Genomic DNA, 19,543 nt, shown 5'->3' with positions numbered 1-19,543 from the left:
ACTGAACAAAGACTTATACACATATGAATAAACCGCTATTCCACAACTCTGGGTATAAGTAAAATGCAAACACGTTTAAAAGAGAAGTTTCAAATTTGTGACGCCCATGCAGTCTAGTCATGTAAACCTAACAAACCTAATCATGGAAACCCTACAAACCAAAACCAAATTCCTTGAACCAAAATTTGGAACTAAATATGCTACCTAGGATACATGTCTTCATCTGGAAATGTTACATGATAAAATTCCAGTTCAGGCAAGACTGGGCATGATACTAAAATGAATAGACATGGAGTGCAAGTTGTGCAACAATGGGGTGGGAACACTTGGAGCATCTATTCTTGAATTGCGAATTCACTATTAAGGAATGGAATTTTCTGGTGTTTGAAGAATCAAAAACAGAGTATGTGGTGAGCTGGATCAAGGGTTGGTAATCTAGATGCAGGAAAAAAGACTTAATCGGAAATAACAGCAACGCAGAGACTTTGGCAATTGGGTCTTGGATAGTCTGGAAGCATAGATGTGAGGTTGTTTTTACCAAGGTCAAACCATATCACAAATAATGCGGAGAACAGAGACTTCAACAACTCAAAATGGCAGCAAAGAAAGAGATGATGGCTTAAGTACAATTTGGCAGAACAAAGATGTGGCAGAGAATATTGCAGTTTTGGAACAAATTTGGAACAGTGTAAATAATACATTTCATCTTGGGTTTCACCTCCAGGACTTGACAGGTAACTTCAGAGGGGCAAGGGGATGCAGCTTCACCAAAAGCATGATGCAGATGGAAGAAGATGTTATAAGGACAGTAACACAGTGGACTCAGGAACTGCAATGCAAGAGTGTTGCTATATTATGGCTTCAAACGGGGTCTTGAATTGAAGAAAGTGAAGAAATGGTGGAAGATAAGGAAGAATTTAGCTTAGCAGATGCTAAATATAGTATGATTAAACATTTTGAGAATATATCTATATTTAAATGTAAACCTAAGGAGATGGACTCCATGTTAGTTAACAACAGCAGGGTCTGTAATCTTATTAATAGTAGTGTATGCTGGTACAAAGATGATAATGAAGAGAAACATATAGATTATACCACACTAGAGTTAGCTAAAGAGGGTGGGTCCTTCAAAACATTCAAGTGTAAATCAGACGTGAATGAAATAAAGAGTTTTACCTCAATAAGGTTCCCCATGTCAGTGTTGCTGCCATGGTAATAATGACAAAACTCAAGTGGTAAAGTTTCTGCAGAGTCCCCGCGTAACCCTTTGCTTCCAACTGCTTCTGCTCAGGTTTTGCCTCTGCAGCTACAGCAGAGCTACCATCCTCTTCAGTCTCAGTGACCTCATCTGCAACAGCTCCATCGGTATTATGACTGTCATCTTTGAGCTCAGGCTCAACATTTTGGATGGCTTTCCTAGATTCCTCAGCCGTTGCAATGGCATCCTTAGCAGCATGAATATCAGCCGCTCCTGCAGCGTGGCGCTCCTCTTCCTCTACTGCTGCCCGAACTCGCTTAAGAAACTTGTCATCCTCGTCTGGGAGAAAGTGCCCTGCATGAAAGTCACAGAAAAAACATTTATATGAGTTCATCAATTTCTTCCTACAATGCTTGGAGCCTTGGACGAACTTAAGAAAAACAATGAGGCAAAAAATGAACTAAGATTTATAGAACTTGGCTTTCTCTTAGTATCGAAAAAAGAAAAATCTACAGAACTTGGCACTGGGAGTTGGTTTTCAGGCATTAGTTTCTGATCACCAATGTTTCAGACCACCAAGCAGCAGCAGTAAGACCTAGTGAACATTCATAGTGGTAGCGAGGTAGAGACTACACACATTGAGTTACCTACTTACATGGCAGAATAAGTTTTTAGGTTATATTACCAATGTGCAATAGAACATCCACATCTACAGCTCGAAGTTGCAAAGAATTCTTATCATACCAGCTGCATTATGCATGATGTGGTATTCCAGATTCTTAGACGTGGATTTCATTTCCGACTCAATACATTATTAGAATTTTCTATCAGGTATATACTCTCTATCAACGTATACCAATTTAAGGCCAGGCTTCGGGAGTTCAAACCACAACCTAAACTGAACGTCTGAACCAATAAGCAATTACTAACTTAATCATAAACAAGGCATCCCAAATCTGTCTAAATCGAGACCTCATAGCAGCAAGAAAACGTATTACAAGTAATACTGGTGAAAAATAGGAAAGAAAATTGCCTTGCTTCTTCAGCTTTTGAATTCTGATGGAGCGTAGTCCTTGCAACTTCTGTACGATTAAAACCATCTCAAGCTGAAAATTCAAAAAGAACCTTGTCAGTAATGGATAATACTTAGCAGCAAAATAACAGTATTCCTTTCATGCGAGAAAAGCTCAAAATAGAATTAGCCAGATGAAGTGACCAGTGACCATAGTTCCTTCTAAGTTCTAACACGGAAAAAGCATATGAGGTGTTTTACTTGTGCAAAACAATTCTCAGAGTATACTTTAATATATGGAAACAATCCAATACCACCTCACCTCAGATTCTAGTTTCTTTCTCTCCTCATTAGCTTTAACTTTTGCTATTTCCTTCATATTTTCAACCAGCACATAATGCTTCAGTTATCACTGACATACTAATCATTGACATGATTTAAAAAGAAGAGTTATAATTTTTAAGAATATGGCCATTACTCGGACCTGTTACAGTCCAAACTACCATGACTATGTTGTATTGTATGTCATTTAGTGTTATTCTGCATAATATTCATCACATTCTTTCTCAAAGATAAATTTCGTGACTAACAAAGAGATAGGTTTTTAACATATTAAAACTTGACAGAACTCCACTACCTTTCGTCTAGCAATATCCTTGGCGATTTCTCTAGCCCTCCACTCATCAGCTTGTTGATCAGCCTGGTCGAACCTTTCACGCTCCTAAAACAAAATACATACCAAATTAAACACTTCCCTCATTGTTTAACAAGTGAGTGAGTGTTCAGAAACATAATCTGGTTGGTAACAAAGACATTATTCACCTTAGTTAGCTTTTCAGCGACACGTTTCCTCTTTTTCTTCCTCCAACGTTTATTCCTAATACATTTCTGTATCTTGTTAGCTAATCGAACTGCCGCAGACTTCTCTTCCCACTGACTAGTTTGACTACTAAAAATACCCAAAGGTTCAATTTGACTTTTCAAATTTAACAGCAAAGAGTTTGCAGCTTCGACAGACAACAATTCTTGCACCTCCAAATTTGTTGATTTCTGATTACTTCAAACACATTTCCCTAATTGTTTGACAAGTGAGTGAATGCTCAGAGTATCAAACACATTAATCACCTTAGTTAGCTTTTCAGTGACACGTTTCCTCTTTTTCTTCCTCCACCATTCATTCCTATTACATTTCTGTATCTTGTTAGCTAATCGAACCCCCGCAGACTTGTCTTGCCACTGAGTTGTTTGACTGCTAAAAAACCCCTAGAGGTTCAATTTGACATCTCAAATTTAACAGCAAAGAGTTTGCAGCTTCGACAGACAATAATTCTTGCACCTCCAAATTTGTTGATTTCTCTTTGATTACTTCAGAAATCTTTAAAACAGACTAATCAAGGTTTGCATCATCTATCTCCCCAGCAGACTCACCACTTCCTTTACAAAAAAGTATCGCCTCCAATTCTCTTTGCCCGTTGGATATCCCAAATCAATTCATTAACAGGACAGCAAACGCATCACGGGAACAGAGACAATATGATTCCAAAACCAAAAAAAAAATGTAGTTCAAAGTTGTTTCTAATCAATTCAACATACATACATTGCTTTGGCCAAATCAATCGTATCTTCTATTTTCTTCAAATGATTGTGTAGATTCTCCGCATTCCTAAACGAGCTAGTCAGTACCACCAGTAATCAATTCATATGCATTTCACTAACAACCAGTATCAAACAACAGCATTGAATTAAGTAAGGTCCAAATAATACTTAAAACCTAAAACATGGAAAATTCAGGGTTCAGGGTTCCGGAGTTTACTTACCTGATTGAATTTTAGCAGCAGAGGAGGAGATGGCTTTTGAGTGAGATTGAATATTACAGTGGAAGAATTTGGGGGATTGCAAAAATAAAACTCTCTCTCTCTCTCTCTCTGTTGGGGTTTTAATTGAACCGGTTAAACTCGTCGATGTTACGTAACCGACAGTTTATAAGAAATTTTCTGTCGGTTTAATGGAACCGAGAGTGGTAAATATCCAACTGTTCTGATAAGCTGACTCGACTGTAATAATTTTGTTTCACTGAGATTTTACACCGAAAATAATATACTTCAAAACTTCATGTTCTATAGATTGTCTCTTTTTTACAATGTGAATTTCTTAATTCTTAAATTGATAACAAAAGATTACGCATTTCCAAAAGAAGCAACTACACGATGTATCTAAATGCTGCTTTTCTATTTTGGTTGTCTTCAGTTTCGCCAAGGTTTGAACAGGAGACAGCTGACACACCACAAAACCTTCTGCTGTATCTAAATGGTAAACCAGTCAAGAGATTGATCGGAGCTCTTTGACCAATTAGGTTCAATCCATCTGCAGCTTAACATCTCCTTCGAATCGCGAAAATCACTAGCACAATGTTTACTTGTGGTACATATCCGTATCAAGAGAATAGAACAGAATCCCTTCTTCATGCAACCTGGAAAAGTAAACTTTGTTCTCCATTTCACTAGTCGGAGCAACTGTAGACATACAAGATGTATTGCTAATACATAACATATGTTTCCCCGAATCCCTTTGGTATATCCGGGCATTACAATCTGTTGTAGCTGCTTTGCTCTCTTCTGCTTCTCCTTTTCCTTGTTCACCTTCTCCATTTCTGCTTTCTCCTTCCTCTAATCCTCCATCTCTTCTTCCATTGCAGTCTTCACATCTTTTTGCTTCCTCTTGTGATCCATTATCTGAATCCTTGACGGAAAAGAACATCAGACCCATCTCTGCCGACCATTGTGGCTCAACTGCGGTAGCACATTGCAAATACTCCTTGGTCAAAATCAATTCATGATACACCACATAACCTGGCGTGTAACTGTTACCATACAGCGCACTATTTTGAGGAAGGTAACACGGCATTCCATTGCGGCAGTTTACATACTCACCAATTCCCTTCAGTCTCGCAGCATTGTAAAAGTAGGAAGAGCATATAGCCTTGTGTACGACATCCCAATCCAGGCCACATGTAGTTACTAGGATTTTCAACGTTTTCAAAATGTCCACTAACTGCGACGTCACCTCCCTGGCCTTCCTTAATATTTTCACATGCAAATAATGGTCGTTGCACCAGTCACCGAGGTATTGATTTGCTTTCCACTGCTGGTACACATTGAGTCATCTAACTCGGGCACAAAAAACTTCTCTCTAGCTGCATCACTTTCCTCGGCCCGGTCTTTTGGCCTAAAAAATACATTGGTCACTGACAATTGTCAGCACCTTGTTTAAGCACCCAAGGTCTCCTCCGCTTAGAATCAAGCGGTGGATCCATAGGAAAATCAACCATCTTCCGCCCGAGAACCGTTAGTCTCCCAACATTATCATCCTAGGCACCCAACACCCACAATTAATGGACTGGGAAGCATTCCATTCTCAAAAGCAGGTGTGGTGTAAAGCCGAAAGCATTTACCTGGACCTGTTCTCCCTGAACGCTGTTGAGCAGCAGCGTGGCTGACCGGAAACACTTGGAGAGCATCCATACCCATCGTGGGATTGTACACTTTCATCTTGCTATAACCACTGTCAGTCACATACAAGATACCATCCACCGTCAGTGACGTCTTACGATATTTGTAGCTATAATACATTTTCGTGCTCCATCTTCGGCTTACAAATCAGCTGGAAGTTCAGAGTATATTGGGAGAATCGAAAGTTGTTTATTGGTGGTGGAAACAAGTTGATCCATACGCTCTTGCAGGGAAAAGCAAGTTGCTTCAATATCTTCTTGACCAGTCATAAAGATTAAGATATCACCAGGAGGGGACGTGATATGAATGGATATGGCCTGTTTCACGGCACTTTCAGACATAATATTTGCAAGGACACTTGTTGTGCTTGATATCAACCTCAAACGTCCTCCCCATGATTTTGAAAAGTGGAGGACCTCCAAAAAAATTGGAGAATTTCTCTGCGTCCAGTATGTCACAATGAGCTTAAAATCACGACGTGGAGCAGCAACGTTTTTCAAAATTCAAAACAACACATCCGTATCAAGAGATCTTTCATGTGCTCCTTCCAGGACTATGACACTGTACTTAGCGAGATCAGAATATTTTAGCGTCTCCCATAGAAGCACTCCGTCAGTCATGTACTTTATCATATTATTTGGACCAGAGACGTCCTCAAACCGAATAGCGTAACCGATTTTGTCACCTTGCTCAGTCTCTATCTCTTTACCGACTCTCTTTGCAACACTCATTGCTGCAACACGCCTTGGTTGTGTGCAACCAATAATGCCATTTGTAGTATACCCCTCTTCGTAGAGGTACTGTGTAAGTTGAGTGGTTTTTCCTGAACCAGTTTCTCCCACAATGACTTCTACCTGGTTTTCACGAATTACCTGCATCAACTCATCGCGCTGAGAATATATTGGCAAATACTGACGTTGCTGCAACAAAGTTTTAGACTTCGCAAACTCGCTAACAATTTAAACCTTTAGCTGCATGTGTTGAGCAAACTTCGCGTCCTCTTTGAAGTCAATTTCATCCCCTTCCCCAACTACAGCAGTATCTGCATCAATTTGCTTCGCTGTCTTTTCAACACCCAGGATGTCACCAAGCTTTGATCCTGCAAGTTCCCAAAACCTCTGACGACATTTATTATGCATCAGTTTCTAATGGATTTCCGTGACTATGCGGATCCTTTGCGCGATATAATGGTCATATCTGAAGTGCGATCCTTCAATGGCACTATAGGATCCACTTGTTTCGTGAAGACAACTCTTTCATCCAGGAGGAAAATAGGCTTTGTTTCATGAATAAGAAGATTAACTCTGCATTCATCCTCATCTTCAAATTCCGGTCACACACTCGTTCCTCTAACTGCTCCAGACCTCACAAGCTGGCGGTCTTCCCACTGCGCATTATCCATAGTCCTCTGCGGCAATTTCTTGCTCTGTGCAAGCGTCATTAAACTTCCATCCCCGCGAACGAGTCTCTCAGCCACTTCTGCCTTTTTCTTTGTGAAAGAAACCTCATCACCCAAAAAGCTATCACCATCAAATGCAGTGTTACCATCGTCGTCTCTATTGTACCACGCTCGATCAGCCTCGTACTCCATCTGTAATCGCAAATTTTCAGTCATCTCATGACTTTCTGACATGATGGAAGAAGAACGTTCATCTGCACCATTAGTACCTTTACAGTTTCCAACAACACTTATTAGGACCCGAGATGGGGATACATAGTCCCATGAAGAAGCAGCAGCAGAAGAAGGTGTATTGCCGCCCAGACATGGCGACACCAAACGTCCATCGGGTGAAGACAAACCACCTAACAGTGAAGATGGTGAATTCCGTCGGTTCCTGCTTGTAGTTGTAGAACATCGTCCATCCCTGATTGGGGTATCTTCCCATTCCCATCTTACGTCATCCCAATCCTATTTTCTTCTCAGGTACCTCTGACTCTGATCACTGTCTCGATAACTGGGCGTTTTTCTACCGTCATCATATCTTTGCCGGAAACTTCTACTCCTCTTTGACCTATTATCTGTTGGAATCAATATAGAAAATTCATAAAAATAAATCTCAAACAGCTGAGTCGCGGAATAGGTCGCTATCTTTAAGGTGTTTCGTCACTCTGCCTCTTGATTGTGCAAGCAGTCAAAACTTGTCGAAAACCCTATGGGATAAAACATCTGGTAACTCTCTTGTTCGATTTCTCTGCACCTTGAGAAATCGAATCAACTCTTACTCTTTCTAACACTTGCTCAAAATTCAAAAGATAAAAAACAATGTATTTTCATCTTCTCCAAAAACTGTCTTTTATAACTCAGAAAATAATCAATCCGTTTTTAATGAGAATAAATCAGGCTTTAATGCACACATAAAAGTCTCTCACCAGTTACAAAGAAAACGGTCAGAATATAATTACTTAATTAACAAAATTAATTGATGAAGTAATTGCTTATAACAAGATGTTTCAAGAGCAAAATGTGAATCCCACAGTTGGACAAAGGATGAAAGCTACCTATTCTGCCAAGGATAACTGAGTTTATCTAGAAATGTCTAAAAGACATTCTACAAACCAGAGATAAACTAACTTATGTGACTCAAAACGGTGATTATGGTTGCCCTTTCTGCGCTCAAACTCTGGAAACTTCTTCACATTGCATTCTACATTGCAATCTCTCTAAAGCAGTCTGGTTTGCAGTCTTAGGAATTCATATTCAAGCTGATGCAAACTTAGTAGAGTGGTTATGCAACTGGTTTGACGTGTTGATTTCACATCAGATACAAGAGAATCATCTTTGCAAAATAGCGATAACTGCATGGTGTATATGGTCCGCACGGTGTGATAATGTGTTCAAAGGGTGGAAGATAACTCCATACACAATCATTCATCGAAGTAAAAAAGAAAAAGAGCTCTTGAAGACAAAACAAGACACCTCTATACCTCCAATCCCTAAACAAAATAGATTAAATCTGCATTGGAGTCCTCCTCCTATAGGAATTCATAAAATTAATGTAGATGGTTCTTTTAATTACTCTTTAAAAACAGGTGGGATTGGTCTAATCTTACGTGATTTTGCAGGTACTCACAGGGGATCCAAATGCATCTTCCTAGAATCAGCTCTGAGTCCAAAGCAAGTGGAGTGCAAAGGATTACGAGAAGCTATACAATGGGAAGAAGATATGAGGTTGAATAAGGGAGTTTTTGAAATGGACTCTCAATTGGTTGCTGATGCAATAAACAAAGAAGACTTCAACGCAGATTGGAGAATTCGTTTTTTAATCTTAGACATTAAAAAATTCTTAAGAATAATGTTTCCTGGCAATGCATTTATGTGCCAAAGGAAAAAAATAAGGTTGCAGATAGATTAGCAAAATTAGCTAGAGTTTCTTGCTTAAGTAGTGTATGGATTCTGTCCATCCCTGATGACATCTTATTTCAGCTAAATGAGGATGCTAAACATGTAATCTCTGACATTTAATCAATGAAAATTCCATCTTCAAAAAAAAAATTGATGAAGTAATTATTTAAAATACGTTTTGAAAATTTAAGTTAAAAACGGAAAAAAATAAGTTTCTGGATCAGCAGACCTCCCAAGACCCCAAGGCCCCGCTCCCGGACTAATGTAATATAAGTATATAGTATATAATATTTATACCCTAGTGGAAATGTATGGGGTGGGATTTGAACCCATGCCTATAGTGTGAGAGATCAAAATAATACCACCACACTATCTCTCTAACTTTGGCATAATATCACAAAACTATGTTTTTAAATATATACCCGAACAATCCCCCACTTATATTTCAAAACATTGAGCAAGTGCTATATAGTTGTGCATAAGCAAAGGTGCCTTCGACTTGAACCTCTACATAGTGTTAAACTTTCTAAGTACTAGGTGACTAGAGTGACTCGCGTCTTGAACTCTAACTAATATTATATTATTTAACACACACAACTATATCTAGAGTAATGTCCTTAAGTTTGCACATTAAGGCCATGTGCTTATCCCTTTTCTAACAAATGATCTAGAGAAATGCCCAATTTCTCATAGAAGGCGGCCACACCTTCATATTCGTATAGGTGAGTCTATCAAGAATACTCCTGTGTATCCCACTCTAACTTAAGAGCTATAGACATCATTAAGAGTTTAAATACTCAACCTATTTCCCACTTCAGGATACCATGCTATTGGAGTGCATGACTCTATCATATCACTTATAACTTCGTCTAGTCCCTTTGAACATATTTCTAGGTTGGGTATCCATTACAAATGACTCAACTTCTCACGGGAAAAAGTCTCATACTTTTAGAGATATTTCATACCTTTTCTGTAGCTAATCCTTTCGTCAAAGTATCAGCTATATTTCCTTCAGACCTTACATGATCTACTCTAACAACACTAGTTGTGAGAAATTCTCTAACTGTGTCGTGCTTTCGACGTATCTGTCGATTCTTATTGTTATTATAACAATTCTCTACTACTCTGATAGCCGCGGTACTATCGCAGTGGATCAAAGTGGCTGGTATCGGTTTTTCCCATACTGGAATGTCTGACAACAGACTCTTCAGCCATCCTGGCTCTACACTAGCTACTGCTAGTGCCATCAATTCAGCCTCCATCGTAGATTGGGCTATAATTGTCTGTTTCTTTGATCTCTAAGATACAGCGCCCCCAGCAATAGTAAAAACATATCCACTGGTGGTCTTGGAATCATCTGAAAGAGTGTTCCAATTAGCATCGCTAAATCTTTCAAGGATTGCGGGATACCTCTGATAGTGTAATCCTAGGTTTGTGGTTCTTTTCAGATACCGCATAACCCTCTCAATAGTATCCCAGTGTTCCAAACTAGGATTACTGGTAAACCTGCACAAAACTCCCACTGCATATGCAATGTCTGGTCTAGTACAATCAGTTGCATAACGTAGACTGCCAATTATACTAGCATATTCAGATTGTCAAACACTTTCTCCAGTATTCTTAAACAATTTCACACTAGGATCAGAAGGAGTACAAACAGGATTACAATCAAAATAATCATACTTCTTCAGAATTTTTTCAATGTAGTGAGATTGATCTAAAGTAATACCACTACTAGTTCTAGTTATTTTGATTCCCAAGATTACACTAGCTTCACCCAAATCTTTCATGTCAAAATTCGAACTAAGCATGCTTTTAGTTTCATTGACAACAGATAAATTGGAACCAAATATCAGCAAATCATCCACATACAAGCAAACAATCACACATACATCATTCTTAGATTTATAGTAGATGCATTTGTCACCCTCATTTATTCTGAAGTTATTTGAAATCATTAAATTATCAAATTTCTCATGCCATTGTTTAGGAGCTTGTTTCAAACCATAAAGTGATTTTTCTAGCTTACATACTTTGTGTTCTTGTACAGGAATTACAAAACCTTCAGGTTGTTCCATGTAAATTTCCTCCTCTAGTTCACCATTCAAAAAGGCAGTTTTAACATCCATTTGGTGAATAACAAGATTATGAGCAGCTGCAACAACAATCAAAACACGAATAGATGTTATTCTAGTAACAGGAGAATAAGTATCAAAAAAGTCTATGTTCTCTCGTTGCCTAAATCCTTTAGCAACCAGTCTATCCTTATACTTATCTACTGTTCCATCAGGTTTGAGTTTCCTTTTCAAAGCCCATTTACAACCTATAGGCTTACTACCAGGAGGTAAATCTACTATACGCCAAGTTCCATTAGACATATGAGAATCTCATTCATTATCTACAGCTTCTTGCCAGAAACTAGACTCTACAGAACTAAACGCCTCTTGTAAATTAGAAGGTTCTTCCTCTATAGCGTAAAATTCAAAATCGGGATTTTTATCTTTTGTCTCAGTCCTAGCTCTTTTACTGCATCTAGGTTCAACTTCAGTGATCCTAATTTCTTCACTTCTAGGTTCTTCTAATCAAGGTTCAGAATCAGCACTAGGTAAAGTACTAGGTATTGATCCCCCACTATTACCCCCACTATTTCTAGATTTAAAAGGAAATCTCTCTTCAAAGAAATCAACATCAATAGATTCAATAATAACCTTATTATTAATATCAAAGAACCCATAAGCTTTACTCTTTTGAGCATAACCAATGAAAACACATTCATAAGCTCTACTTTCTAACTTATGTCTTTTAGGATCAGGTTTTCTAACAAAAGCTAAGCAACCCCAAACTCTAAGATAAGAGACATTAGGTTTTCTATTTATCCAAAGTTCATAAGGAGATATCATGGTTTTATTATTGGAAATGTGGTTCAAAACATGGCAAACAGTTAACAAACATTCACCCCACCAATGAGAAGCATCACCAGAACTAAGCAAACAAGCAACAATAAGTTCAGTAAGTGTACGGTTCTTTCTTTCAGCTTTCCCGTTCATTTGAGGATTATATGGAGCAGTTCTTTCATGTATAATGCCATTAGTTTGATAAATTTCAGTAAAAGGAGCAGAATCATATTCAGTGCCTCTATCACTACGAAACCTCTTAATTTTTCTACCAAATTGATTTTCAATTTCAGCAATAAAGATCTTAAACTTTTCAATGGCTTCATTCTTATGGCTCAACAAATTAACATAAGTATAATTAGAACAATCATCAATGAACGTCATGATATACCTCTTGCCATTTCTAGTTAAGATACCTTCATATTCACACAAATCAGAATATATTAAGTCTAGAGGTTTGGATTCTCTTACAACAGATTTATGTGAAGTCTTGGTCATTTTTGCTTGACTATAGTATTCACATTTTTCAAATTCATTTTCAGAAAATTCAGGGAGGACACCTAACTTTCTCATGTTATTCACTAGTTTTTTACCCATATGACAGAGTCTACCATGCCAAACATTAAAATTGCAAACCATATAAGCAGAAGAATCAATTTTATTCATAACATCAACATTAAGCTTAAACATTCCATCAGTAGCATAACCCTTTCCTACAAAAATCTTATTCTTAGTTATAGTGTAAACATCAGACCCAATAGTTTGATACAACCCATCCTTGTTGAGAAGATAGCCGGAAACAAAGTTCTTTCTCATTTCTAGAGTGTGAAGGACATCTTTTAGCATGAGTGTCTTCCCAGAAGTAAACTTCAACTCTACCGTACCAGAACCTTTCACCACAGTGCTGTGAGAGTCTCCCAACAACACTTTCTTATCCTTGGTTTCAGCATAAGTCTTAAACATGGACCTATCAAAACAACAATGACACGAAGCACCACTGTCTATCCACCACCCATAAGATCCACAAACCATGTAGAACTCTGGATCAGAGACCATGGCAATTATAACGTCACTCACAGCATTAGCTTGTGCGTTATTCTTTTCCTTGTTAAACCTGCAATTCCTAGCCATGTGGTTTGGTTTATTACAGGTATAACAAAGAAACTCAGAATTGGAATTCTGTCCATTTCTTGATGGGTGTTGGTTCTTGTTTTGATTACGCCTTCCTACTTTCTTTTGATTCGGGTTAGGTTTCATGTCCTTTTTCTTAGGTTTCAAACTTGCATGAGTCTGATTCTTATTGTTAGAAACAATAAGAATATCTTCTTTCTTATCTTGTTTCCGAGCTTCTTCCTCAACCCTGAGCTTAACAATCAAACTTTCAAGAGAAAATTCTTTAGTCTTATGACGCAAGGAATTACGAAAATCTTTCCAGCTAGTAACTTGTCGATCAATACAGAAACTTGAAATTGTTCATCAGTCTTCATACCTTCGGTCAGAATTTCATGGGCAATCTTTTGAATTTCATAAGCCTGTGCAACAACTGATCTATCATCCACCATTTGGTATCTCAAATACCGGCTCACATCATACTTCTTTGAACCAGCTTCCTCGGTGTCATATTTTTTCTGTAATGCATCCCATATATCTTTAGCAGTTTCAAAAGTTAAATAATACTCATATAAATCATCAGATACTGCATTAAGAATGTAGTTTTTGCAATCAAAGTCATCATCGACCCATTTTTCAATGGCCTTCTATTTCTCTTCAGGAGTTTGAGAAACAACTTCTTTGACACCACCGGTAGGAGGTGGATCAGTAGCACCAGCATCAACAGTCTGGTCAGCAGCAACAGTGTTATCAGCAGCAGCAGGTTCCAGGGTTCCAAGATGAACACTCGACAAAATCATATGCAGCTTCATGAGTTTGAGATAAAAGAACATCTTCAGTTTTCATCTTCTGAAATGCAGCCCTTCAAATTTGAAAGGTTTGTTGGTATCATAAACGCGCTTTTTTTCAACCTCCATAGCAAAATCGATCACCTTAAAACTGTTGGAAATAATATAAAAAATTCATAAAAATAAATCTCAAACAGCTGAGTCGCGGACTAGGTCGCTATCTTTAAGGTGTTTCGCGACTCTGCCTCTTGATTGTGCAAGCAGTCAAAACTTGTCGAAAACCCTATGGGATAAAACAGCTGGTAACTCTCTTGTTCGATTTCTCTGCACCTTGAGAAATCGAACCAACTCTTACTCTTTCTAACACTTGCTAAGAATTCAATAGATGAAAAACAATGTATTTTCATCTTCTCCAAAAACTGTCTTTTATAACTCAGAAAATAATCAATCCGTTTTTAATGAGAATAAATCAGGCTTAATGCACACATAAAAGTCTCTCACCAGTTACAAAGAAAACGGTCAGAATATAATTACTTAATTAACAAAATTAATTTATGAAGTAATTACTTAAAATACTTTTTGAAAATTTAAGTTAAAAACGGCAAAAAATAAGTTTCTGGATCAACAGACCTCCCAAGACCCCAAGGCCCCGCTCCTGGACTAATGTAATATAAGTATATAGTATATAATATTTATACCCTAGTGGAAATGTATGAGGTGGTATTTGAACCCATGCCAATAGTGTGGGAGCTCAAAATAATACCACCACACTATCTCTCTAATTTTGGCATAATATCACAAACTATGTTTTTAAATATATACCCCAACATAATCATAATCCCTGTAATTTTTACGTTTTGAATTGGCAAGCACATCTAAACCTAGAATACATTTCTTTTCTGAAACTTTAAAAACTACCCTTATCCTTACATGCAGGAATGCACAACCCTTCCTTGATAACTTCATGATCAGATTCCAGTAATGTCAGCGGCGATGCGTACAGATCAAATTTCCTCCGTATAGCCTTTTCCCATATCGACAACATCAATTTCGGAAAACCCTAGTATAAAATAGAAGAAGCCTCTCTGCACACGTTTTTTATTTTATCAGGTGTTGCCTTCTAATATATATAACTCAAAACATACCGAATTTAGAAACTCTGAATTCTTATAATAATACTAGGAATTAAGAAAAGAAATCATCAGGATACCAAAAACAAAGAGAGAGAGAAAAATCGAAATAGCAATCGTAATTAAGGTTGTTTTTGTATTAATTCGGGTAGACGGTACACCGAGATAAAATGGTCACGTACCATAATAATACACCTGATTTAACAAAATAATACACTTAGTTTAAGAATCATGTTATAATAGGGACTAGGGGATGTTCTAATAGGACAAAATTGGTCATTAGATGGTAATTTCAAAAGCCTTTTATCAATTTTTTTTTAATAATAACTAATTAACCCTTATATAGTTATGGTTGAAAATTTAGTTTGCCGAGCCGTAAAAAATATAGCGGTTGTTTTTCCTATTTTTCGAAGCCATACGTAACTCATTGAAACCAATCGTAATTCATTACATCCAACCTTAATTCATGTTTTTGGTTTTTCGAAACCAACCTTAGCTCATTAAATCCAACCGTAACTGATACTTTTGTTTTTCCGAAACCAACCGTAACTCACTAAAACCAACGGTAACGAGTTACGGTTATTTTCTGAAAACCAAAAACCAACCGTAGCTCATATTTTTGGTTTTTCGAAACCAACCGTAATTCACTAAATCCAACTGTAACGAGTTCCGATTAGCTTTTGAAAACCAAAAAGCCAACTGTAACTGGTTCAAAAATCGATCTTTTTCGAACTTGATTAAAAAAAATAACAAACTTCGATCTTATTTGCAATAAATTGATTTTGGGTCGTTGATTAAAATTAGAGAATTGGGTTTGTTTTTCTTTTTTAGGTTTGATTGATGGAAGAGTTGTTGATGATGATTGATTTTGAATTGTTATTGATGATGATTGATTTTGAATTGTTATTGATGATGATTGATTATGGGTTATTGTTGAATTGTTTCTGATGATGATTGATTTTGAGTTGTTGTTGATGATTATTATTAAGGAGTTTTTTTTTTCTAATTGAAGAAAGGGTAACTTAGACATTTACTATATTTTTAGAACACCCCCTAACCAACTAGCTAGGCATTAGGATCATGGTGAAGCCCCTCTAATGGATTCAACAACCCTTATCATAAGTTTCAGATAATAGGTTACTAAGATAATTGCCTTCAAATCAATAGACCGGTGTACGATTCCCGGTAGATGCAACTTAACTAATTTTTATTTTTAACCTACGTTTTGCTGCCATCCTTTTGTACGTACTATCGAATAGCTCCTGCCTGTGCTAGGCTGGAGGATTAAGTTGCACATGTTTTGATAAACAAGGCAAAATATGAATCAGTTTTTGAAGCATACAAATTGATTAGGGAAAATTAGGCGTAGGCGCAAAAAAAAATAATATTTTCATTTTTAGGCCCACAATTAATTTTAGATACCGTGACACTCATAATTATATGAAATTATTAAAAATGTATGCATGACGGATTATGCATCTGCATGACAGATTATGCATCAGGGGTATAATTGACAACGCAACTTGGATATAATATATCTAAAAATCCGCGCCTTGGAATTTTATAAATTTTATATCGTTAGAAATCTTTTTAAGAGAGCTACACAACGAGTACAAGCAAGAATATCAAATTTTTGTTTTTCACGAAAAAATCGGAGGTGGTCATCATTTTAGGCAAAATTTTCGAAAACTTGATACATAACCATTATGCAGCCACCAAAAAAGATGCATAACACATTCTGCAGAAGCATAACGAATTATGCAACCATTTTCTCCACTGCATAACAAATTATGCATTTGGATAACAAAGTTATGCATCTATAACAAGTTATGTAACCATTATTTTGGTTGATTTTAGTGCGTACATAAAAAAAATTGATGTATAATGCAGTACGCATCCATATTTACGGATGCATATCAGGTTGTGCATCTATTTTCTGGATGCATATCAGGTTATGCATCTATTTTCTGGATGCATAATGCATTATGTAGCCATATTTTCGGACACGTAACAGGTTATGCATCCATTTTCACGATTGCATAACATGTTATGCAGATATTATTATAGGTGCATGACAAGTTATGCAGTTTTTGTTGGTTTCAACAATAACAAAAAAGTTGATGCATAATGTGTTATGCAAACATTTTCTGGACTGCATAAAAAGTTATGCAACAACTTTTCAAAATGCATAACACGTTATGCATCCATTTTCATAGATGCATAACAGGTTATGCATCAATTTTCATAACTGCATAACAGGTTATGCACCCACTACTCCACCTGCAAACACCCATTATGCACACACCCATTGCAAACCAACATCAACACCATCATTGGGTTCCAAACCCTTTTCTTGCATTTCATGGAAGACTTGAATAGCTTCATCCAATCTGTCATTCATGCAGTACCCATTAATCATCGAATTATAAGTTACTACAATAGGCTCTATGCCGAACATACTCATAAACTCAAAGACCCAACATTCGCCTCTCAGTATCCCTGCTTTACAATAAGAATATATTAATACAGTGAACGTTACTATGTCAGGTGATATCCCTATACCCACTATTTGTTCAAAATACTCTGTCGCTTCCATTAAAAAACCATATTGACACGAAGCATAATTAAACATGTATAAGTGACAACATTAGCTGAAATTCCTCGACTCAACATCTCATCAAAGACTCTCATTGCTTCACTTACCCGGCCAACATTACAAAACCCAAGTATCAACGAATTATAAGTTGATCAAATTAGGATTGCATTTCCATTTCACCATATTTCTATGCAACTCTAGAGCAAGATCAACTTCCCCAATTCTACAAAGCCCACATATAACAGTTCCACATGTAATAGCATTCGGCCGAACACCCCTGTCATCCATTTTCTCAAACACCTCTACCGCATTCCTTACCAGTCCCTGCATACACAATCCCTTAATCAGAGTGGTATAAACTACAGTATCAGGCTCATAACCCCTCTTAATCATTTCACCAAACACACAAAACCCACAATCAACATCACCTAACTTACAATAACAGTTAATTAGAATGCTCAATGTAAACAAATTTGGCTGAATTCCGACCATATTCATCATTTTGCTCATAAGAACTACAGTTGAAAAACTTATGTTCTTTGAAATTGAAGTTAATAGATGATTGAATGTATAAATGGATAGCAAAGGCTTCACTGAAACCATTTGATCAAAGTAATACTTTGCAATATCAAGATTTTTAATCTCCCCAGACTTGCATTGATCCCTTATGAAACGCTCAAATGGAGAAGTTATTGTTCTTCTTCCTCATAGATTGAAATCAGATCGGATCTGGAGATGGATTAGAAATTGGGTTTGACTTGGATTTGATGTTCCAACAAATTCTAAAATTCTGAGTTGTTTTTCTGACCATGATTCGGCTGTAGAAGATGGAATTTTCTACCGTGGTTTGGCATGAAATTTGGATGAAGTTTGTTGTCGGACAGTTTCTATGAATGATTGAATGAAGTTGTTGTTCTTCTTCCTCACAGATTGAAATCAGAATGGATCTGGAGATGGAGGAGAAAGAGAGAAGAAGAAGAAAGAAGAAGAGTACGATGAACATATAAAATCTCACGACAAAATTTAATTTCACTAATTTTGGGTGCGAGAATAACTTTTCTCTAGAAATTGGGTGCGCGCCTTCAGATTTCTGGGCGTGGGTTTCACAATGGAAGAAATCTGAAAAATGGATCTCCCTGTAGTTTTCACAATCGATTGTTATACCTATGATGGTGGGTGATAAGAGGTGACAAGCTATCAGCCGAATCTAGGTATATTTTCTAATTTTTGAAAAATTCAACTTACAAAAAGGAAATTAAACCTCGTTTAGAAGTTTACCACGTCGTATGAACAGATCTTAGTTATCTATTAGTTCAGCCGATCTCAAAAAAATAATTTCTTATTTTTATTCTTTAACAAACCCTGGCCTAACTATCTAAAAAAAATCCCTTTGAAAACAACATTACATAATCATTGACATTAACCATAACCACTAATTATTAAAATTAACTACTATAATATTATCTCCCCTCCTTTAAAACACTAAGTTATATGAGCTCCCACGTTGCATGGTGAATGTCACACCCTCCTCAAATTAAATTAGATAAAAGCTTTGAAGTAGAATAATTCTGGAGATGACAAGTGGCGGGACTCTATTGGTCAGAGCTTTAAAATTTGAATGACACTCTGTTTACACCCTGTATTTAACTACACGTTAGTAACACCGTTAGCCAAAACGTGGGTATACAACACCTAAGTGTGGATTTACAACTGATTATTAAATTACACTTCGTTTACACAAAATATTTAACTGGACGTTATTCACTGCCGTTAAGTGTACAATACATCCGTAAAGGAGGGGAGATTTAGTTCAATGATTCTGATAAACCAAACCAGATTTAGTCCTCATGAAATACCACACCGGATTCTGATATTCTGCACGTATTAGGGCTTTCCTTCTGCCCTACTTTTCTTCTTCTTCTCCAACAAATCCATGTCATACTTTTCTTCACCGCCAAACCAT

At 37.0% G+C, this 19,543-nt stretch overlaps 1 protein-coding gene and 1 pseudogene across 1 annotated transcript in view; both read right to left on the bottom strand.

The window, feature by feature from the left end:
* Positions 1-3,809, bottom strand: part of LOC113272354 (U11/U12 small nuclear ribonucleoprotein 59 kDa protein-like) — a 4,820-nt gene extending 1,011 nt beyond the window's left edge. Inside the window, exons 1-7 of the mRNA XM_026522202.1 lie at positions 3,804-3,809; positions 3,336-3,473; positions 3,033-3,260; positions 2,848-2,931; positions 2,533-2,583; positions 2,232-2,304; positions 1,177-1,552 (exon numbers count right to left, since the gene is read on the bottom strand). Of these exons, the coding sequence (XP_026377987.1) occupies positions 1,177-1,552; positions 2,232-2,304; positions 2,533-2,583; positions 2,848-2,931; positions 3,033-3,260; positions 3,336-3,473; positions 3,804-3,809 (956 nt within the window). The remainder of the gene's footprint in view (positions 1-1,176; positions 1,553-2,231; positions 2,305-2,532; positions 2,584-2,847; positions 2,932-3,032; positions 3,261-3,335; positions 3,474-3,803) is intronic.
* Positions 3,810-4,513: 704 nt separating this feature from the next.
* Positions 4,514-18,081, bottom strand: LOC113272353 (annotated as a pseudogene).
* Positions 18,082-19,543: the final 1,462 nt, after the last annotated feature.

This window comes from Papaver somniferum, chromosome 4, assembly GCF_003573695.1.
Source record: "Papaver somniferum cultivar HN1 chromosome 4, ASM357369v1, whole genome shotgun sequence".
Classification (NCBI taxonomy): domain Eukaryota; kingdom Viridiplantae; phylum Streptophyta; class Magnoliopsida; order Ranunculales; family Papaveraceae; genus Papaver; species Papaver somniferum.
This window is presented reverse-complemented; position numbering and strand designations above follow the sequence as displayed.